This window comes from Babylonia areolata, chromosome 1 (assembly GCF_041734735.1).
Source record: "Babylonia areolata isolate BAREFJ2019XMU chromosome 1, ASM4173473v1, whole genome shotgun sequence".
Lineage (NCBI taxonomy): Eukaryota > Metazoa > Mollusca > Gastropoda > Neogastropoda > Buccinidae > Babylonia > Babylonia areolata.
Genome location: NC_134876.1, coordinates 60028218 through 60051983, shown reverse-complemented (window position 1 = coordinate 60051983; position 23766 = coordinate 60028218). Strand labels below are relative to the sequence as shown.

The window sequence follows — 23766 nt, the reverse complement described above, 5'->3', positions numbered from 1 at the left end:
TCGGGGTGCTCGTTTGCAAACCTCGCACACACCAAATTTGTTACCATTCCCTTTAAAGGATCATTCGGAGTCAATGTTGGAATTAAATATATATATATATATATATATATATATATATATATATATATATATATATATAATATTAACAAAAATTAAAAGATTTCACTTTCTCATACACTTGTTACGTTGCACATTCTATAAAGTGAGCTTTCCAAGTGATATCACACACACACACACACACACACAGAGAGAGTTGATATATATATATATATATATATATATATATATATATATATATATATATATATATATATAATCATAGTCATACTTGCCTTGATAGTGCAGTGAAAATGTGGTGATTGTCGTTTAACCATCTGAGTGCATTTTTGTTCTCAAAGGACAGGAATCCTGCTTTGCTAATATTGTAGCCAAGTGACCAGTTATCAAACGGATCGGTAAGCTGACTTTGACATGGTCATTTTGTCTGTCCTAAAATTACGTAACAGAGCGGCAGTTAGAGTGTAATCAGTTAATCGGACAAATATTCACTCCGATGCATGTAAAGACTTAAAACATGAAACGGAAACATAACATGAAATAGAAAGTTATAACATCGAAGATCAGCTTACAACAACAAAAAAGAATAAACTGCCCCAAATAAGCCAGGAACGATTATTTCCAGTGGGCCTTATTACAGTTGGAATGTGTCTGAACCAAAACGAACCAAACATTAACATGTAAATCACATGATATATCTTCGACGGTTTAAGTTTCAACAGGGTAGAAACAAAACGACGCAAAAACAAAGAAGAGCTGGCATTTGCAAAATTTGTCGCCTCCAAAATAATGTCATACAACCAACAAGTTAGTAGCTCGAATATGCCCAGAACTCAGGGTCCTGAAGCAAAATTGCTCAGTCCCCACAACAAACAGCTGCTGCCAACGACACTAAAAATCACGTTCCGGAGAAGAGCAGACAGGAAGAAAAAAAAAAACCGCAAAAAAACCCACAAAAAAACCCAACCAACCGAAAACTCCAAAGAACGAGAACATCATATTGATTTGTTGCATGTTCACGACACGATCAGTACAACAGACAGTTCACTTCATTGTGTATTGTTTCACAACCACAAATGCAGGATCTGTTTTTTTGTTTGGTTTTTTTTCGGAGCGGGGTGGGGGGGACTTTGTACAAATGCTGTGCAAAAAAAAAAAAAAAAAAAAATACATAAATAAATAAATAAATAAACGGAGCAGCTCCAAGCCAAGCTGCATCGACAAATTGCTGATAACAAAAGGGAATCGATCTTCTCTTGCAATGCTTAGCTGCCCACTTGAAATGAACCGCTGAAAAAAAAAAAAAAAAAAGAAAAGAAAAGAAAGTAAGTGAAATAAAACAAAGATTCCCCGCTGCAGCAAAGAGTGATAATGCGTGACTGGACTAACAACGATTTCAGCACCAACCGTCCATAACATTTCTGGTTCAACGAAAACAAAAAAAGTTACCGATATGAAGATATATATACACATGTAAAAGACAGGGGAAAAAAAAACAAGAACAACAGCGAATCGGCATTCATTTGAAAGACTGTTTCACATTGTTCTTTTCCTGGGCCAAGTCTCCAGTATTGTCAATGCTTTTTTTTTTTCTTCTGTGTTCCGTTGATGGTGAGCCTTCCTCGCCCACCATGACTTGGAGCGGGAAGTGAGTGGGGTCTCAGCACACATGAAGGTCAAAAGCACAAAAGCATGAAGGTCGCGACGATGACCTCACAAACCGACTGGCAGCAGCAGCAACATGAGCATGAGCTGAATTGAAGCATATCGCAGTACAAAAGCAACGTGTCGTGTGAGGGTGTATGTGTACACACACACACACACACACACACACACACACACACACACACACACACACACACACACACATATAATCAGTTGGCAGCTCCAAAGTACACATGTGTGGTAGTTTCGTGTTTTTTTTTCAAAGTTTCAGTTTCAAGGACGCTTCTAAGCGTGCTGGCTGATGCATATGCGCTATACTACACCAGAGGGGGGAGGGGAGCAGATTGCCTGGCCTTCGCACAGACCCCAACACGCTCCTATGCAGGTCAGGCCTTGGAAAAGCCTGTCAACCATCTTTAGTTAGGTATATGCGTGTGGTAGCCGATTATTAGTTCCCAGCTTATTAGAGAAGAGAAGACAGAGAGAGAAACAGTTCAGACGACGAACTCGTTTTCCCCTATCACGAAGGCGCCACCGTCCTCCGACTGTAGCACCAATGTCGTCGCCGCCGCCGTCGTCGTCAAGTCACCCGGCTGCTCGCTGCCCGGTGTCCATGGCAACAGCATGGACGAGAGTTCCTGGAGGCGGGCGTCCTTGCGGGACAGGTCCTCCGTCAGGCGTTCCACCTCCTGCTGCAGCTCATGCATGCTGCTCTGCAGTTCCAGCACCCGGTTCTGGAACATGAAGAGATCTATAGTGTTCACACCAAAAAAAGTTAAGGATCACTTCAGGAACCTTCACAGTATTTTTTTTTTTAAAGATATCCACAAGGTTCACAAAAAAGTTAAGGAACAACTCGGGAACTTGCATAGTATTATTTAAAGATATCCACAAGGTTAAAACAAAAAACAACAACAACAACAACAAAAAAACAAACAAAAAAACACGTTAAGAACCACTTCGGGAACTTGCATAATATTCTTTTAAGATATCCACAAGGTTCACAGAAAAGTTATGGACCACTTCGGGGACCTGCATAGCAATCTTTAAAGATATCTACAAGGTTCACAGAAAAGTTAAGGACCAGTTCGGAAACCCTCACAGTATTCTTTAAAGATATCCACAAGGTTCATAAAAAAAAAGTTAAGGACCACTTCGAGAACCTGCATAATATTTCTTTTTAAAGATATCCACAAGGTTCACAAAAATTGTTAAGGACTACTTCGGGAACATGCATAGTATTTTATCTTTATTTTATTTTATTTTATTTTACCTTGGGGTGGCGTGAAATGATGCTTGAAAGGAGCACCATTCGTAATCGGGGGTGAGCTTTTTTTTTTTCTTTTTTTCTTTTTTTTTTTTGGGGGGGGGGGGGGGAGGTCATGCATTTTCGAATTCTATCATTAAAAATATGCGTCTATCGTTTATAAAACACCGAACAGATGTTTTGTTTGTACTTTTTGTTTTGTTTTTGGGTGGGTGGGGTGGGTGGGGTGGGTGGATGGGTCTGAAACATTGATTTTTCAAACGCCCTTTCAAGCTGTTCTTTGTGCATGTGTGCTGGCAACAGCCTTTCGTGTATTCAGTAAGGGGGGCAGTGGTAGAACATAGTTTTTTGTACCTTGCATAATTTATGTCATTTCTCACATTTTGGGTTTTTTCCGTTTTTTTTTTTTACTTTATTTAACAATTCATGAAAATATATCGGCACTTTAAGTGGTCCTTAAATATGTTTTGTGACGTCTGTATGATGTATGTGCTTCGTGTCATTTTCTGTGATATATATATATAATATATATATATATATATATATATATATATATATATATATATATATATATATATATATATATATATATATATATATATATATATATATATATATATGGATGCTTTTCACTATGATACAGATATTTTTCTTTTTTTCTTTTTTTTTCTTTTTTTTTTTGCGAATTTGGCGATCCCTCCTATTATTTTATTTTATTTCGGTAGTAAGACACGCACTTAGAATCACGACTGCCGCAAAAAGTTACTGCATCAAATGGAGCCAGTTACTTCCATCCATGCATATACTGGTGGTTCAATTGTTGTTGGGGTTTTGTGGGGGGGGGGGGGGGGGGGTTGTTACGACTTAAATCTCAGTTGAAAAAAAAAAAAATTGAAGTAAAAATTACCGTTCAGGAAACAAAAAATCATTCCAAAAAAAGAACCGATATGTATATATTGTCACTTTTGTAATGTTTCTCGAATATTTTTTTGATAATTATCATGTATACACGAATATTTTTCCCAGTGGTACCTCTACGGTTGGTGTCTTAGGGAGAGAAGGAGGAGGAGGAGGAGGAGAAGGTAACTTAATTAATTAATTAATAATTTAGTCTAAGAAGATGAAACAGCTTTCTGTGTGGATTATGGAATTCTCTCTTCCTCCTCCTCCACAATATGGAGTTTAGGCGCAAAATATTTCAATAGTTTCCCGATCTTAATTTAACTGTTCATCAAATGCCTACTTAACTGGCTATGTCAGGTAACAATGCATGACGTTTTCCTATATGTGGTAGACTGACATTTTCGACGCGAAACACAGTATGCTTTCTAATGTTGTCTGCTTTTTTCAACCCAGAAAATGTCATGATTTTCTCTTCCGTTAGTTTTGGCAACTTTTCTTCTTTTTTTTTCTTTTCTTTGGTCCAGGCAATGTTGTCATATATATCTATCTAAAGATATATATATATATATATATATATATATATATATATATATATATATATATATATATATATATATCTGTGTGTGTGTGTGTGTGTGTGTGTGTGAATGTTGATAAATGAGTTCAGAATCTATAATTTTCGAAGCAGAAATAGTGGAGCGTAACAGTCCGGTTCGGGGAAGATTCCATTTACAACAGCAAGTACGGGAATGTCATCGTTATGAAATGACGCAGATAAAACTGAATAAAAACACAATAGTCCAGTTTGATTCAATTTTCCCGGTAAAACTATTCTTTGTGAGGTTTCCCCAAAGTAAAACCTTTAACATACAAAATATAGGGTGTTTTTTTTTGCAAGATACCATATCCTTTTACGAGGCATAGGGGCAGAGGATAACTCCTTTGTATCTATGGCTCGGCTGGAGAAAGCGGGAACCTATATTTTGCCTTCCACTGTTTTAGCTTTCCACAACCAGAGTGTAATCTTATATTTGAATTACGATTTAAACGACCGTGTGTACATGTTTTTTTTTTTAATTTATTTTATTTATTTTTTGTTGTTGTTGTTGTTGGGGCGATAACAAATTTGACTTCACTTAAAGAGGTAGAATAAAATAAATGGTGAGGGGACTGGAAAGGAATGCTTAGCGTCTCACTCGGTAAGTATAATGACAAAGAATGCGGAAGCGTTGTCTGAGAAACAATAACAACAAACTGATTCTGGAAACTGTCTTACACGTTCCATGGCGGTATGATTAGTCCAGAACCTTTTCTTTATCACATTCTTTATCTTATTTATTTTTTTTCCAAATATCTATAAAAAGAATATATAAAAAATGATAGACGTGGTTTAAAGAACTCCCCCACAACAAACAACTGATTTGGGAAACTTTCCATGATGTCGTATTAAAACGTTCACTTTATCATATCTTTTCTTCATATCTTTCTTTCTAATAAAGTATTTTGATCGAAATGAGTTGTGGAACTCCTCCAAAATAATCCGTTTGAAAAGTCCATGTAACTATCTTCATTCAAAACCAGATATGTCCGTTTCTTTCTGTCACAACCCGTAAGGCGTTGGTCATGAACCCCCGCCCCTTCCCAGACTAGCTAACGTCCCGACAACACAAACACGGAGACACAGAAAAGTTCAGCTCGTTTTACTATGGTCATGCAAACATACATAAATAAATGAACGCCACAAACCCAAGCATCACTCACACACACACAAAAATAACCTCTGTCTAACTACTGCACAATACAATTTGCTGTCAACTGCAGTGCCAGTTCTGCTCAAACACGAAGCCAGAGTTCAGACATTTGCTGACAGCCAAAGACGGACCACGCTGGTAGTTGCTGGCTGAAGCTGGTCGGGCAAGAGGGACAGTGGGAAAGTGGGAACGGGAACGGGAGTGAGGGAGTTTCGGGGTGACACGTTAGAAGGGGGACGAGGACGAGGACCATTCCAGACTTGTCCCGGAGACCCGTCGAAGGCAGTGGCACGGAAGGGAGGGAAATAGGAAAACCTGTAAAACCTCGCTGGCTCTGTTGACTATGTTCTTTTTTACTAATTGCAAAAGAGTACATCCCCCCCCCCCACACACACACACACTTATCTCTTCCTTAAGCAATATACATTACGCTAACCACAAATGGCAAAAACAATATTTCAGTTTCCATCATACTAGTTCCGAATAATATAAACAGCACCAGTCGGGCTACATTACAATTGCATCACATTTCCATCCCCACAAAAAAATGTTTGGGAAAATTTACATACTGCAATTAGACAATCTCCATTACAGAGCGGAAACAATCCGAGCTGAATATAATTATGGCAAAATGATACACCCAAACAACAAATTTACGAATTTCCCCCGAATATTTAGAGATAAAAGAGTGCTGGATTTAAAAGATTTCTACTAAAAAAAAAACCCCATCACCCCGACCTTGCAAGTAACCTAAACCTCACTTTAATGTCAACCAATATCACAATTCACATCACTACATTAATATTACGCAGACAAACACAGACTCCCTCACCTGTCACCAGGTAAATGGGCACACCGCTGCCCAGGGTGAAACACAGACCCACACACACACACACAGAAAGAAGGGGGTGACAACGAACACACCCCACTACTTCTGTAGGACGACACCCAACAGCTCCCTCGCTGGAACGGTGATCCGTCTCTTGACAGAGCTTGGCATCAAAAGCCCAGAGAAATCTTTCTCTCCCGACCAGATGACTTCTGAACTCACTCAGAGTTCACAAAACGTTCAGGGGAAGGGACATGACATACACATATCCTCAGATATGCACGTGTAAAAAGCATGAAGGAGAGAGAGGGAGGTGAAGGAGAGGGATGGAAAGAGGGGGAGAAGGGAGAGAGAGAGAGAGAGGAGGGGGGGGGGAGAGAAAGGGGGAGAAGGGATGGAAAAGAGAGTTGTACATGAACACATGCATAGAAACCGTCACGAGCCGTGACACTTTATTTATTCTAAGACTCGCTTTATGTACAAAACTTTCTGGGATAATGTTAACGAATGCTCAACTCTTTTTTTTTTTTTTGCGAACGTTTTTCTGTTGAAACCACAGCGAATGTATATTTCCGTCAAAACATTTGACAGTTTTTGGATGCTGCTCTCGCCAAATAACATAAACCTCAACATGTCTTTTAACCTCTGCCGTATGGGCAACCATATAAATTCCATTATGAAATAAGTAACTATAATGACGATAATAATAATAATGACAGCAGCAGGAGCAACAGCAACCGCAACAAAGAAAAGGACGACGACGATGATGATGAAAGATGTGTGATGCTGCTGTTGTTGGTGGTGTGGTGATGATACTGCTACTACTACTACTACTACTACTACTACTACTACTACTACTACTACTACTCCTACCACTCATCGTCAACACCATAATGAGCATCATTATCATCATCATCATTATTATTATCATTATTATTATTATCATTATTATTATTATTACAAATATTGCATGAACAATGCTCATAATAATTCTCTACCTTTTGATATGTCCACGATAATAACCCGAAACAGACTTAAAAAAACAACAGAAGACAACGCACATCATTGGTGTCCACCAGACGTTTCCGACCCACAACCAGTCCCACTTCACCCTGCGTGGAGTCCAGCACTGCCTGGACAGTGGTCAGCTCCTGGCCCACACACTGCCATCCGTTGATCTGCTCAACACACACACACACACACACACACACACACACACACACGCATACGCACGCACACACACACACACACACACACACACACACACACACACACACACACACACACACACACACACACACACACACACACACACACACACACACTGATAATAAATAATGCCAACAATGATAACGATGATGATGGTGTATATTTCATATCGCGCTAAATCTTGTGCAGAGACACACCAAGGCCCTTTCACACCAGTCATCCACACGCATGCAAAGCTTTGATTCAGAGGGGGGATAATATTTCTACAATACACGTTAATAGAAAGCTAGAGAGACAGTAGACCTGGGAGAGAGGTGCCTCGGGATGAGGTGTGTGTGTGTGTGTGTGTGTGTGTGTGTGTGTGTGTGTGTGTGTGTGTGTGTGTGTGTGTGTGTGTCTGTGTCTGTGTCTGTGTGTGTGTGTGTGTGTCTATTTTGGAAAGAGATGGGATTTCAGGCCAGACTTGAAACAGGTGAACGCAAACATTCGAAGTAAAAGAGGGAGCTCATTCTTATTGTAAAATCAATGAACATCAAGAGACAATGCCATCCGTTAACCTGCAACACATGAAATCGACAACGACAGACACTGCCATCAGTTGATCTGAAACACGCGTCAAATCAAAAAAATAATCTTTTTTTTAAAATTTATTTATTTATTTTTTTTTTTTTAAAGAATTACCAGTAGTTTTGACTGCATATACCAGTATGTTTGACGGCACATTAAACAGAATGTCTACGTTCACCAGTATGTTTGACGGCACATTAAACAGAATGTCTACGTTCACCTAGTATGTTTGACGGCGCATTAAACAGATGGTCTACAATCACCGGTACGTTTAACGGCATATTAAACATTGTAATCATTGTATGTGTGACGACATATTAACCATTGTAATCATTGTATGTGTGACGGCATATTAAACATTGTAATCATTGTATGTGTGACGACATATTAACCATTGTAATCATTGTATGTGTGACGGCACATTAAACAGAATGTCTGCAATCACCGGTATGTTTGACGGCACATTAAAACAGAATGTCTACATTCACGGATGTTTGACGGCGCATTAAACAGAATGTCTACATTCACCGGTTTGGTTTACGGCGCATTAAACATATTGCCAGCTTAAACAGACCTGTGTGCTCCCATTTTGTGCCTGTGGTGTTGCAATGGAAACTGCTGGACATTATTCATTATTTTTGTCAATAATTTCATCTCGCTCAAGGAAACACAATATTAACTTTATCTGCGCACCACATCCACATACAAATTCTGTTGAGAGGAGATCCTGATCTTCAAAACGATACAAATGTATTCAGTTAAAAAAAACTATTCATCAGTTCATTTCTAATTCAAATAGATTTTAACTTTATAAATACTTTCGAAGAACGCGTACAACATGATTCTGTTTGATAAAGCTGACCTAATGTTGTTCAGCGTTCGAAGTTCGATGGATTGTCTAATGTCTGACCAGTCAGTAATTCTTTCTAAAGTTCCTTTCCTTCTAATATTGGTATGATTTTTCGTGTTTCTCATTCATCGTGCGATAACTGTAAGTACTATAAATGTAACTTCATGCTGATATTGTAATAGTATTATCTGAAATACTTGTTTGATCTTTTTTTTCTCCATTTCCAGCTAATGAATAAATTATTTGATATTAATGATAATATGGTTCATCAGCCGTCATGTTTAATGTGAAGTGCAACGTGTGAGCACAGTATAAACTTTAAGCTTGCTGATGCTCTTTTTGTCTTTGTATTGTAATCATCTGTATTGCTGAATAACTAAAGATTATTTAAACCAAACAGATTGTCTATAATCACCGGTATGTTTGACGGCACATTAAACAGAATGTCTACAATCACCAGTATATTTGACGGCACATTAAACAAAATGTCTACAATCACCGGTATATTTGACGGCACATTAAACAGAATGTCTACAATCACCAGTATATTTGACGGCACATTAAACAGATTGTCTAAACTCACCAGTATGTCTGACGGGACATACAACATTGTAATCATTAAACTGAATATCTGAAATCATCAGTATGTGTGACGGCACATCAAATAGAATGATTACAATTACCGATATGTTGGAAGGCACATCAACAATATGTCTATAACCACCTGTATGTTGGACGGCACATCAGCAGATTGTCTACAAACATAGGTATGTGTGACAAGATAACAGAATAGAATCTCTTCCTTCATACATCTCTTTTACAAACGACGGCAACCAAACTGAACAGTCCAAACATATTATATATCTGTGTGTGTGTGTGTGCTTTCTTCAGTTTAACGTCTATTCACTATAAGTGTTTTTAGACAGAAAGGAGTAAGGTAGTGTATAAAGGAAAGGGAATGCATGTGAATATTAGTGTAAAAAAAAAAGAAGAAAAAAGTTCATGTTATGCATCAGAGGAAATGTATATTATAAGAAAAAGTCTAAAGAGGTTGTGTGTATTGAATGAGTTGTCATGGGAAGGAGAATATGTATATGCATATCAACAAGTATTAACCTACAACAATGTAAATATAAATAACAGTATTAAATATAATACATCAAAGGAGGATACCAACTGGACCGGAGTGTGTGTGTGTGTGTGTGTGTGTGTGTGTGTACAATCTCACCTCCACCAACACATCCCCAGTCTGTAACGCCTCCCCAGCCGTGACTGGAGCCGCCGACCCAAGCTGCTGCTGCTGCTGCCGACACTGGGTCTCTGGTTGGTCAACCACCACATCCACAGAGTCAACGACAACCAGCTCCACGGTCAGGATGTTGGTGGAGGTGGTGGTGGTGGTGGTGGTGGTGGTGGTAGAGGCGGCGGCGGTGGTGGGCGTGTTGGAGCCGGTCCGGACCATCCTGAAAGCGCTGCCAGGACCCCCGCCAATCCTGGCGCAGTGACCCTGCGGGGATTGGGAAGAAGAGGAAGAGGAGGACGACGAAGACGTTGATGAAGATGTCAGGGCGTCCGCGTGGAATGCGGGTAGGGTCACCTGCATGGTGGTGACCGTCAGCAGGCTGCTGGCCGGGAGACAGGGCGTCACCGGGGTCAGCCTGGCTGGACACAGGTCGTAGCACTGGGACAGCTGGAACAAGGAGGGGAGGGGGGCCGAGGTGGGGGCTGGGGCAGGCGCTGTCTTGACCAGCTGCGGTTTGGGCTGGTGGTGGTGGTGGTGGTGGTGGTTGGAGGAGGACCGGTTTGGGCTGCCAAAGAAAGTTGCTCCCTCTCCTCCTCCTCCTCCATTGGTGGTGGTGGTTGCGTTGTTGTTGTTCTGAACGTTGTTGGCGTTGTGGTGGTGGTGGGGGTTCCACTGGCCGGGTACCGTGATGACGCTGTTGTTGTTGGTGGTGGTGGTTTCCGAGAGCTGGGACTGTTGGCTGCTTGGAAGAGGTTTGTGTTCCACTGCTGTCGTCGACGTCGAACTGCCTCCGGGAACCATGGTGGTGGTGGTGTGTCCGGTGGTTCGAGCTCGGCCTGGGGAGGAGGAGGAGGAGGTGGTGGTGGAGAAGGCTTCCTGCGAGCAGCCGCTGCGAGCTGCTGCCGCCACCACCACCTGAGGCCTCACCAAGGTGGCGTCGTCTCCCCCTCCTCCTCCCCCACCAGAGGGACCTCCTCCATCCCTTTTTCCTGCACTGGAGTCCACCCCCTGCATCCCCCCGCCTCCTCCTGTTGCTGCTTCTGCTGCCTCTGCCACTACCGGAACAAACTCCAGAGATTTGAAAGTGCTCGTCGAGTCCCAGTGCGACCGAACGTGATCGTCCACCCGCCCCTGCGGAACTAATCCACCCGAGGCGGGTGTGTCTCCGCTGGCCAGGGTGGTGGGGATTTGAGCTTTTTTACGGTGATGAGAGGAAGGAGGGGTGCTGTGCTTACTAACGCTGCTGCTGCTGCTTTCGTCAGGCCGGGAGGGAACTGACAGTCGTCCCGGCGAAAGATGCGCCTGCCGCATGCTGCCACAACTGTTATTGCTGCTGCTGCTGCTACTACTGCTGCTGCTGCTGCTGCCAACATCAGAAACAACTGTTTGCATGCCGCTACCACAACCACCGCTGCTGTTACTGTTGTTGCTCTTTCGTGCTGAAGACGACGGGGGAAACAGATTCCGCGGCATGGGCACTGGACGGTAAGGTTCGGTGGGGTGGGGGTTGTTGTGAGAGGTGGTGATGGTCGTGGTCGGGGTGCTGGTCTGGACGGCGGTGGTGAGGTGGGGGTAAGGGTAGGAAGTGTTGTGGTGGTGGTGGCTGTTGACGGACGACGAAGACTCCCCCTCCCCTTCTGTGTTCGTGGTGTAGCCCGAGTCCATTGTGCTGGTGGAGTGGTTGTGGTGGGAGTGGGAGTGGGAGGAGGAAGAGGAGGAGGAGATGGTGGAGGAGGAAGTGGTGGTGAAGCAGGGAGTCTGGACGCTGCAGCCGTCGAGGGTGCCGCTGTGCTGGTGGTCTCTGCTGGTGCTGCTGATGCTGCTGCTGCTGCTGATGCACAGGTGACCTGGAGTCTCTCGAGAAGAAAAGCAGCACGGGTCTTCCTTGTCTTCGTGGCTGCAGCAACTCTTCAGTTGCCTCTTTTTGTTACTGTTGTTGTTGTTGTTCCTGATGCTGCTGCCATCATTCTCACCGCCGCCCCGGTCTTTAGGGAACAGTAGAATACTTTTATTATGCTGCTGCTGATGATGATGATTATTGTCATTATCATTATTATTATGAGGAGGAAGGTGGCAGAATGGTAAAGACGCTCAGCTGCCAATACAGAGAGTCCGTGAGGGTGTATGTTCGAATCCCGCTCTCGCCTTTTCTCCCACGTTTGACTGGGAAATCAATCTGAGAGTCTAGTCATTCGGATGGGACGATAAACCCCGGTCCCTTGTGCAGCACGCACTTGGCGCTCTGAAAAAAGAAGCCATGGCAACGAGAGTGTTGTCCTCTGGCAAAAAGTTTATAAAAACAAATCCACTCTGATAGGTACATAAATATATAAGCAAGCACCCAAGGCCTGACAAGCACGTTGGAGTGTGCTGTTGTCAGGCATCAACCTAGCAGATGTGGTGTAGCGTATATGGATTTGTCCAAACGCAGTGACGCCTCCTTGAGAAACTGATGATAATCATTGTTATTATTATTATTATTATTATTATTATTATTATTATTATTATTATTATTATTATTATTATTATTATTATTATTATTATTATTATTATTATTATTATTATTATTATTATTGTTGTTGTTGTTGTTGTTGTTGTTGCTATCATCAGCATTAGTATACCTATTAGTAGCATTATTGTCAAGAACAACACGAACAATGCGCCAGAATCTCAAATCGTTCAATATGAATGTTATTCTTAAGAAGACAAATGCATCAGTGGTGTCAAAAGAAACAGCACATAAGATAATAATGCACCAGAATCACAAGTCGCGAAAACATGCTAAATGCATACAAAAAGGCATAAAATCTAATGCTCAGATGCAAACACTGACTGTTCTATTACCTTCAGAAAGAGGCATTATTTTTGCAGTGTAAAATCAAAAACAATGCACGTGAATCGAAAGTCACTCAATATGATTACGTATATCAAGACAATAAAACAGAAAAAGAAAAATCCACAGACACATAAAATCCTTCAATGCTAAGTTGACGTAAATTACAACAATCACACACAAAGGTACCCTCACAGACAGACAGACAGGCACGCACGCACGCACGCACAAGCAATAATAACACCCGCAGTTAAAGTGTAAACACCAAATACCTGGCTATAATTACCACATAGAAATGCAATCAAAGTAGGCATTTTGATGGAATTAGAAAACGAATTATTACAGAGTACACGATATATATATATATATATATATATATATATATATATATATATATATATATATATATATATATATATATATATATATATATGTATGTGTGTGTGTGTGTGTGTGTGTGTGTGTGTGTGTGTGTTGCTTTTGTTTTGTTGTTGTTGTTGTTGTTGTGTGTGTGTGTGTGTGTGTGTGTGTGTGTGTGATATGAGGACTAATAAATCATTTAATGATTGAACTGATTAAAAAAAAAAAGAAAAAAAAGTTCAGATAGACGAGTCATTTAAGAAATTAACTGACTGTGGTTTGAAACTATTGAGGGTTTTGAGAGATGGGTTTGTTTTGTTTTGTTTTGTTTTTGAATATAAAATCGAAAGCGTTTGCCTGAAAGTAAGAATTCCCTGACGGCGCCGTGGCAGAGTCGGTTATAAGCCTTGGACTTCTCGGATCCAGTGCTCACCGGTGATCAGTGTTCGAGGCCCAGGTTTCGACATTTCGGAGTAGTAGTACCGTAGTGTTCTGGTGAAACGCACTTAAAACTCCGAGTTTCTACACTTCACCCAGTTGTGAACGCGTACCTGTAAAGAAGAGGATAAGCCCCCCCACCCCCCACCCCACCCCCTGACTCCCCCTTCCCCCCGCCTTCCTGTACCGAGACCTACACACAGTGGAGTGATGGCCTAGAGGTAACGCGTCCGCCTAGGAAGCGAGAAAATCTGAGCGCGCTGGTTCGAATCACGGCTCAGCCGCCGATATTTTCTTCCCCTCCACTAGACCTTCAGTGGTGGTCTGGACGCTAGTCATTCGGATGAGACGATAAACCGAGTTCCCGTGTGCAGCGTGCACCTAGCGCACGTAAAAGAACCCACGGCATCAAAAGGGTTGTTCCTGGCAAAATTCTGTAGAAAAATCCACTTCGATAGGAAAAACAAATAAAAACTGCACGCAGGAAAATATACAAAAAAAAGGGTGGCGCTGTAGTGTAGCGACGCGCTCTCCCTGGGGAGAGCAGCCCGAATTTCACACAGAGAAATCTGTTGTGATAAAACGAAATACAAATACAAATGCAAATAGACACGGTGGGTGTGAACTCACTGCCCCAATGGCTGTGAAGGGCAGCAACACGGGCAGTAAAGTAAGTAAGAAGGAAGTAAGAAAGTAAGAGAGAAGTAAATAAGCAAGCAAGTATGTAAGAAGGAAGTAAGAAATAAGCAAGTAAGTAAGAAGTAAGTAAGCAAGTAACAAGTAAGTAAGAAGTAAGTAAGAAGTAAGCAAGTAACAAGTAAGTAAGAAGTAAGTAAGAAGTAAGTAACAAGTAAGTAAGCAAGTAAGTAAGAAGTAAGTAACAAGTAAGCAACAAGTAAGTAACAAGTAAGTAACAAGTAAGTAAGAAGTATGTAAATAAGTAAGTAAGAAGTAAGCAAGTAACAAGTAAGTAAGAAGTAAGTAAGAAGTAAGTAACAAGTAAGTAAGCAAGTAAGTAAGAAGTAAGTAACAAGTAAGCAACAAGTAAGTAACAAGTAAGTAAGAAGTATGTAAATAAGTAAGTAAGAAGTAAGTAAGAAGTAAGCAAATAAGAAGTAAGTAAATAAGTAAGTAAGAAGGAAGTCAGTTAAAAAAAAAAAAAAAAAAAAGATTGCCGTAAATGGCTATGTGACCTTAAACTTTTTTTCTTTTCCGTTTCTTTTTTTTTTTTACTTAAAATTTTCCCTGTATATAATATGGATATAGACTGGGGTGTCCATTCAACGAGCGAGGAGAAGAATAAGAAGAAGCAGAAAAGCAATGATAATCATGGCGAATTCACCTTTGTCCTCGTGTTTCGGGTGGGAGGAAGGTGGGGGAGAGGCCTCGCCCCCGTTCCCCCCGAGAAGCGTGGACACCTCGGAGTCCCTCCCCCAGCCCGTGGCGGTGTCGGTGGTGAGGGTGAGGGAGAGGGAGGTGGGGGAGGAGGAGGAGTGGTGGGAGAGGGAGGACGGGGTGTGGTGGGGGGTGGGGGTGTGGGAGAGGGTGGAGCTGGTGGTACTGACGTCACCGCAGCTGCTGACGGACATCCGAGACCTGTGGGGGATCAGAGAACAGGCAGACAGACATAGACACAGACAGACATGGGTTGACAAGTTTTAGGTTCAGTTTTCTTAGGAAGGCTGTCGAAGCATTGAGCACTGATGCACGCAATAAACCAAATCTGCTTTATCATGTGGAAGCAAAGACAGATACTTGTACGACCTGGTCATTAAAGCCTATCTTTCTTTCTTTCTTTCTTTCTTTCTTTCTTTTTGGTCCCCATCCCTCTCTTCCAAGTATGACCATAGTTTTTCAAACATGATTGTCAATGAGTCACCAAATCGGACTCACCAAATTTCGCAAATTTCTTCAAGAGCGGTTTCACCATTCCCGATGATCGCCTGTACTTGCCAGTACTCACTTTCTGAACCACAGTTAGGTTTTTTGTGTGTTTTTTTAAAGACGGAATTGGTAAACACGTGACATCTGTTTGCATCCTCTGAAAAGCACATCGTATCTTAAACTCGATGAAATAGAAATAATAATTAACCTCTGTATAGAGTGGCTTCTTGTAGCATTATTTGTTTAACGAAAAAAAAAAAAGTTTTCACAATCTGTTTTGTTTTTTGTTTTGTTTGTTTGTTTGTTTGTTTGTTTTGTTGTTGTTGTTGTTGTTGTTTTTATCATTCCTGTTCACTATGCAAGTTAAAAATGCGCACTTCTGCGTGCTATCGATATTAGTGGCACAAACCTAAGTGCAAATTTTACTCTCTTTTCTTTTTTTTTTTTTTTTTTTTTTTTTTTTTTTAAACATCGGCAGCTTACACATGATGAATGCATGTAACTTCAGTACCTAAGGGAATTAGTAGTAAATAGTGTGCAACTTGTCAGCTGATGTGGGAAAATGAATACCTAACCGGTATACGTGACTGTTTTCAACCTGGACTGGACTGACAGAGAAAGGTGAATATTAAGTCGGTACCCCCGAAAGCGGAGTGTGACTGCCTACATGGCGGGGTGAAAACGGTCACACATGTAAAAGCCTACTAGTGTACATACGAGTGAACGTGGGAGTTGCAGCCCACGAACACGGAAGAAAAAGAATCGGTAACTTCAGTTAGTGCGTGTCCATATCAGCCGTTCGCTTTACGTGTCAATAGCGCTCCGTAACGTTATCACGCCTTGATGGTATATTTTATACTTCGGCTTATATGACTGACATGAACTTACAGCTGGGACAACAGCAAGGCGAGAGCTGTATGATCAATGGTTTTCCACTGCAAAGGGAAGTCATTTACAGCTTAGTCTTTTGTGAAGAACTATGACTTTCAAACTAGGAGGCAAAACTGCACTAGCTATTAGTGCTGCAGACTTGGGGGCTAGTTGGCCTTTGAGAACCATCCCAACGCCGACTGTCCTAAAACCCTCTTGGCCGAGAGAGTGGGGTTATAACTTGGCCGAGACACTCTCCACTATATTCAAATTCCAGTTTCACGATTACCCCACCCTTCACCACCATTCCACCCACAACAGAATGAAAAAAAAACAACCAAAAAAACATAAAGATGGTAAATCGTTCCATTAAGAATCCCCACTGTTGATGCTACCCTCACAGACAGGCAGGCAGGCAGAGAGACAGAGAGGGAGAGAGAGAAACGCGGATTGACGGCTATTCGATAGCTGCACATCCGTGGTGCTGCACTAGTAAACGTAATGGTAGGTATGAGTGTCTGGAATTCGGAAAAAAAGAAGTAATATTGACACGTGGCGCTATTGACACGTAGCGATAACGAACATTGATTTTTTTTTTTTTTTTTAAGCATAGTGCTATCAACACGTAGCGCTGTTGACACGTAGCGCTATTGTGACAATAAAACTTAAAACAGCACTGCTGTCGACAGGTAGCACTATAGACCGTAGTGATAACGACGCGTAGCGCTATTGACCGTAGTGATAACGACACGTAGCGCTATAGACCGTAGTGATAACGACACGTAGCGCTACTGACCGTAGTGATAACGACACGTAGCGCTACTGACCGTAGTGATAACGACACGTAGCGCTACTGACCGTAGTGATAACGACACGTAGCGCTATTGACACGTAGCGCTATCGGGATGACCCCTCCAGACCGCATGGACATTAGCATATGGCCCGCACTTTGTAACCTGATTCTAAAAGCATGAACACCTAACCGGTATGCGTGGATGCTTTCAGACTGAATAAAGAACCAACACAGGGAGATGGACCAAAGGGTTGACATACCTCATGACTTCAGAAAACCGCTTCAGTCTTTCCGACGTCTCGCAGACGGAGGAGGAGGCAGGAGTAGGAGGCGGAGGAGGCATGCTGGTTCGGAGTCTGAGCGGAGACGACGCAACGTTCTGAGCATGTTTCTGAACAGCAGCGACCTCAAAGCCGCCATGCTGGTTGTACGTAGAGCACCCGTCGCACTGATCCTCTTCCCTCTTCGTCTCCGGGTGGTGAGGGTGGTGTTGGTGTTGGTGGTAGGGGTGATCTCCGTTGGTCAGCGAGTACGGGTGCTGATGGGGGTAACGGTGACTGGGTGAGGACACGTGCACACCGTCGTGACGCACGTTGCTGTGGTAGGCAGGCGGGAGTCCTTTGTCACCGTGTCTGGGAGACTGTCCGTTTGTCGTCGTCGTCGTCGTTGTCGTCGCGAATCGGCCGAGAGATCTCAGAGCCTGCTTAGGTGACCTGGTGGTGGTGTTCCAGTAGCTGTGACCAGCCTCGTCAGGAAGCTGCTGCTGCTGCTGCTGCTGCTTCTGCTGGACTGTTTGTCCACAGCGCTGAGGCTGTGACTGCTGCTGGGCGTGGTGGCTAGGAGGAGAACACGGAACGCCGGACGAGCTGCCCGCTTTGCGCTGACCCACCAGCGAGATCGTCAACCCCGCCGAAGGCAGAGCAGCACTCGTCGACGGAGAACCCACGCCACCACCCACACCTACCACTTCTGTGCCCCCGGGGTCATGCGTGGGTAGCAGCATCTGGGAAGATGAAGGAGGGGGAGGGGGAGGACCACCACCTCTCTCACTCTGTGAACCCATTGCGTGCGGGTGGGGGTGGTGTTGGTTGTGGCCCTTGTGACTCTGCTCATAGTTTGGGCAGCGATTCGGCAAACTCTGATTGGAGTGGTTCTGAGACGTGTGGATCGGGCTCTGATCATGTCTGATAAGGTGTCCTCTGTTGCTGCTCTTGATATTACTAGTATTATTGTTATTGGTATTACTATTATTGTTATTTAGACAGGAGAGGGAAGAGGAGGCGTCTTGTTCGCTGGTGTTGCTGCTGCTGCCTTTGTTGTTGTTGTTGATGGTGGTGGTAGTGCTGCTATTGTTGTTGTTGTTGATCTCCTGGTCTTCATCCTCTGGGATGGAGGAGTAGCGGAGGTCTCGGCGACTGAGGTCGCCTCTGTCCCTACGGGGCAGGTACTGGTACAGGTCTGAGGAGGACGAGTAGGAGGATGGGTCGGAGGAGCGGTGGTAGTGGTGATAGTAGTCTGGGCATGGCCGGCGGGGAGGAGGAGTGCCCGTGGTGTACTGAGGCGGCGGTGGCTGCTGCTGTTGCTGCTGCTGTTGCTTCAGGAGGCGGTCCTTGACGCCAAGGTAGCGTCGGCGAGGCCCCGTGCCGTCGGTGCTGGTGGAGGTCGTGGATTGTGTGTCAACCTGGTCGTCCTAAAGAAGGAAAAAAGATGTTGCCATTGAAATCTGAACTGCTTGTGTGTGTGTGTGTGTGTGTGTGTGTGTGTGTGTGTGTGTGTGTGTGTGTGTGTGTGTGTGCGTGTGTGTGCTCCCCACGTCCCCCGTTTCTCTCTTTGGCTTCCACCTCTCTCCTTTCACCTCCTCAGCTCTTTCTCTCTAAACATTTTTTCTTCTTTTTTTACACACACACACACACACACACACACACACACACACACACACACACACACACACAGATATATATATATATATATATATATATATATATATATATATTTTTTTTTTTTTAAACTCATTCAGTACGGCCAGTCCTCTCTTCTCCTCTACACAGACCCCTCGGATGTCCAGTGGGTGTCTGAATGACCCAACCTTTAGCTTCCGTCGTCAGAATTGTGGTATTCTTTGTCAACATTCACGTCTTCAGTATAAGAGCGTTCCGCTTGCAATATTTTGATGATGGTAATTGGGGTGAAACGCTGTTAACGTCGTCGTCTCTTTCGCCGTTCGTATGGAGAGAGTTAAGAGAGAGAGAGCGACTGTGCGTGCGTGTGTGTGTGTGTGTGTGTGTGTGTGTGTGTGTGTGTGTGTGTGTGTGTGTGTGTGTGTGTGTGTGTGCGTGTGTGTGTGTGTGTGTGTGTGTCCACGTGAGTACACATTTCAATTCAAGAAATGGGACAAAACACCGCGTTCAATTTCCAAAGTGTCTGACAGAAAGAAAAAAAAAAAACAACATAATATACTGAGCAACAAGCTTCATGCGAAAATCATCACTATAGTCATGGTGCAGAAAAGGAGCAGCAGCAGCATCTAACCCTGTGCAGGCCGGGTGGGCAGGCCAGTCTGAGGGCTGGGGGGCGGGGTGTGTGGGGGAGGGGGGACTGGGAGGTGGGTAGGGAGGGGGGGCGTGGGGAGGGGTGGGCGGGGGGGCGTAGTACTGACCATCAGAGGCGGTGACACGGTCTGGGCATGCTGGTGGTGGACATGGGTCAGTGGCAGGCCGTTGACCTGGCGGTACAGTTGCGGATCCGACACACTCATCTGAGACAGCGAGTGGCTCTTCAACATCTGCAGAGTGTGGGTCGTCAATCAAATCAACACCGTGTGATCAATGCATACTTTCACATCTGTCACGTATATTTATACAGAATATGTCTTTATGACCACGTGTACCGGGGTCACAAGGAATATTGGGGGTGGGGGGTGGGGGGTATTACATGAAAAGGTACAAACATAAATCGAAAATCAAACACGAACACACATAATATTGGGCTGTATGCCTATTGCTTATTTATCATCATTGTTGTCTTTTTTTTTGTCTTTTTTAAAATTATTATTACTACCTTTTTTATATTATAATTATTATTTATTTATTTATTTATGTAAGCTTATCTATTATTTATTCACCTTTTTTTTTCTTTTCTTTTTTTCTCAAGGCCTGACTAAGCGCGTTGGGTTATGCTGCTGGTCTCCCCGAGGGGGAGAAAATAATGGCGACTGTGCCGTGATTCGAACCAGCGCGCTCATTCTCTCGCTTCCTAGGCGGACGTGTTACCTCTGGGCCATCACTCCAGCAACATTTCCATGTGCACCCACCCCCACCCCCCTCCGCGCTCCCCCTTCCCCCCACGAGGTTTTCTGAAGCAAACACGTCTGGTCTTGTCTTATCTATCAAGTAATTCTAAACAGTTTACTCAGTAATGGAATTCTTCGCGATGTCCACATTTATTGCCTTACACTCCTCCAGAGCGTGACTGGCAGATCGAACGTCCACGCCTTCTTACAAACGCTACTCATTTCGTCTTGAGGGGGCGGGGGCGGGAGGCAGGAGTGAGGTGGGGGGTGGGGGGTTGTAGATATCACCGGCTCTTCATCATCAGCAGTGCATTACAATGATTTAAAAAAAAAAAGAAAAAAAAAAAGAAAAAAAGCACAACAACAACAGTTTCAGTTTCAGTAGCTCAAGGAGGCGCCACTGCGTTCGGACAAATCCATATACACTACATCACATCTGCCAAGCAGATGCCTGACCAGCAGCGTAACCCAACGCGCTTAGTCAGGCCTTGAGAAAAAAAAAGGTGAATAAATAATAGATAAGCTTACATAAATAAATAAATAATAATTATAATATTAAAAAAAAGGTAGTAATAATAATAATAATAATAATAATAATAATAATAATAATAATAATAATAATAATAAAATAATAAAATAATAATAATAATAAATAAATAAATAAATAAATAAATAAATAAGACAACAATGATGATAAATAAGCAAATAAATGTAAAACATGAAGACACACATTCACACATACACCCACACATGCATAACAGCAACAAAACAAACAAACAAACAAACAAACCCAGTACACTCAAGAACAATAGAAGCACTGCTGACTAAACAGCGTAGATTTCGACTGTCATCCGGCTCCTCTGCTTTATCATTCAGCGCTCAACTGAAGACTGACGAGAACGTAAGTTTAGAAGGCCTGCACGCTACCAACCATCACACATTAAGAAGTTAATATGTTGCGGTTGGTAGAATATTGGATACACACTTAAAAGGTGAAGAGCCGCAGAGATGCCACGGGTATGTTCTTAATATATATATATATATATATATATATATATATATATATATATATATATATATATATATATATATATATAATAATAATAATAATAATAATAAGCCCAACCAATCAAACAACAAATACACCGAAGAAAATTAATCCTCAAACGTCAGTGTGCGTGTGTGTGTGTGTGGACATCGCACTGAAAGGGCAGTGTCTCCAGGGACTAAATTTGTTGAACGTAGAGCACGAATGTGTATGTTCGCATGCTAAAGAAATGCAGCTTTTACGTGGAAATTGAGTATAGTGTTTAATTGGTAAAAAATATTTTAAAAAAAGAAACAAAAAATAAATATAACAAGAGAGGCAAGGCCTTCAAGACTCACTTGTGATAAATTAAGTCCCCTAGCATTAATTACAGAGTAATTTCCCTTTTTTAGAGTCTGCACCAAAACGTTTGCAAAATAAATAAAAAATTCCATGCTTAGCAAAAGAAGTTCCTGTTTGAACAAAAAATGATAATAATGACTCCTCTTGTTGTTGTGTCAGAATAAGAGGTCAAAGTGCCAAGTTTAGAGAATACAAAAAATATAAATATAACAGTAAATGCAGTTTGCATATAATTAGGCTTCCTTTTTATTTTTTTTGTGCCCATCCCAGAGGTGCAATATTGTTTTAAACAAGATGACTGGAAAGAAATGATTTTTTTTCCTATTTTTATGCCAAATTTGGTGTCAACTGACAAAGTATTTGCAGAGAAAATGTCAATGTTAAAGTTTACCACACACACACACACACACACACACACACACACACACACACACACACACGCAGACAACCGAACACCGGGTTAAAACATAGACTCACTTTGTTTACACAAGTGAGTCAAAAATAGAAAGAAAAATAAAGGACCAGAAGGGATGGCGAGTCGTGCTACACGTGCAAAGTGGTACATCCTTAACAATCGTCGTCCATCCCTGTGCTTTAAATTGGAGCCACACGAAACGTACCTTGATTGTTTGTAAAGCAGTCATGCCCCAACAAAGAAAACATTAGAGAAGCAGTCAGAGTTAAGGGCCTTAGCATGGATTACTAAAGTGTGGATTATATAGTACGCTGAGTTATAACTTTATGTGTACATAAATATCAAATTGTGGACAAAAAGAAGTAGCTGGTTCACAAAATGTGAAAGACCACTGCATAAAAGCAGGCATGTTAAAAAAAACATACATAGATATATAAACGACAGTTGATTTCAATTATGCACGCTGCATACGATTCACCATTAGCCTTTGAATTTAATACATTAACGACTGTTTCAGACACGCTTGCACCGTAAACAGTTTGAAAAAAAAAATGCGTTTGAAAAATCGGTATTCAAACTTTTTTTTTTTCTCCAAGTATTCAATGGTTTATAAACTATAGCGCGAGCTTGCATTGTTAAGAAAAAAAAAAAACAAAAGAGGACGCGCACGAAAGCACCTGTGGATATGAGTTGTACTCAAACATTGGCTGCACACATGCACACAGCTGTTTTTCGAAAATCCAGTATAAGTTCACCATGCACCCCACCCAAGAAGACTGCGCAAGAACTGAAGTGGTGGTCCTCAATGTTTTGGAAACCCATTATTTCCCTTTTCGTTTCTACGCTCATTCACTTTATTTTCATGACACCCGGAATTTGCAATTTAATAAAACAAAGAAAGAAAGAAGAAGAAGAAGAAAAAAAAAGAAAAAGAAAAAGAAAAGCAAGAACACGGAATAGACGTTTCTTCCTTCTAAACCATACTTGACAAAAACACAAAGCAAAGGCCTTTAGCGTCTGCACCTGCTATAATTCCCCCTCCATCGTATGTTCTGCACCATGCAATGAGCCCTTCGTGCCTTCTATATAGTGATGTGCAATTCATAATTATGTACAAGCTGAAAAAAACATACAACTAGAAAAGGTAATGATA

The 23766-nt window shown here is 42.2% G+C and overlaps 1 protein-coding gene across 2 annotated transcripts in view; it reads right to left on the bottom strand.

Moving 5' to 3' along the window:
- Positions 1–349: 349 nt before the first annotated feature.
- The window catches only part of LOC143284865 (uncharacterized), a 153147-nt gene continuing 129730 nt past the window's right edge, over positions 350–23766 (bottom strand). For both annotated transcript variants that reach the window (XM_076591975.1, XM_076591982.1), the window contains 6 exons: positions 20176–20301; positions 17780–19209; positions 15315–15568; positions 10327–12326; positions 7534–7650; positions 350–2456 (listed from right to left, as the gene is read on the bottom strand). In XM_076591975.1, coding sequence (XP_076448090.1) covers positions 2217–2456; positions 7534–7650; positions 10327–12326; positions 15315–15568; positions 17780–19209; positions 20176–20301 — 4167 coding nt within the window. In that variant the 3' untranslated portion in view covers positions 350–2216. The remainder of the gene's footprint in view (positions 2457–7533; positions 7651–10326; positions 12327–15314; positions 15569–17779; positions 19210–20175; positions 20302–23766) is intronic.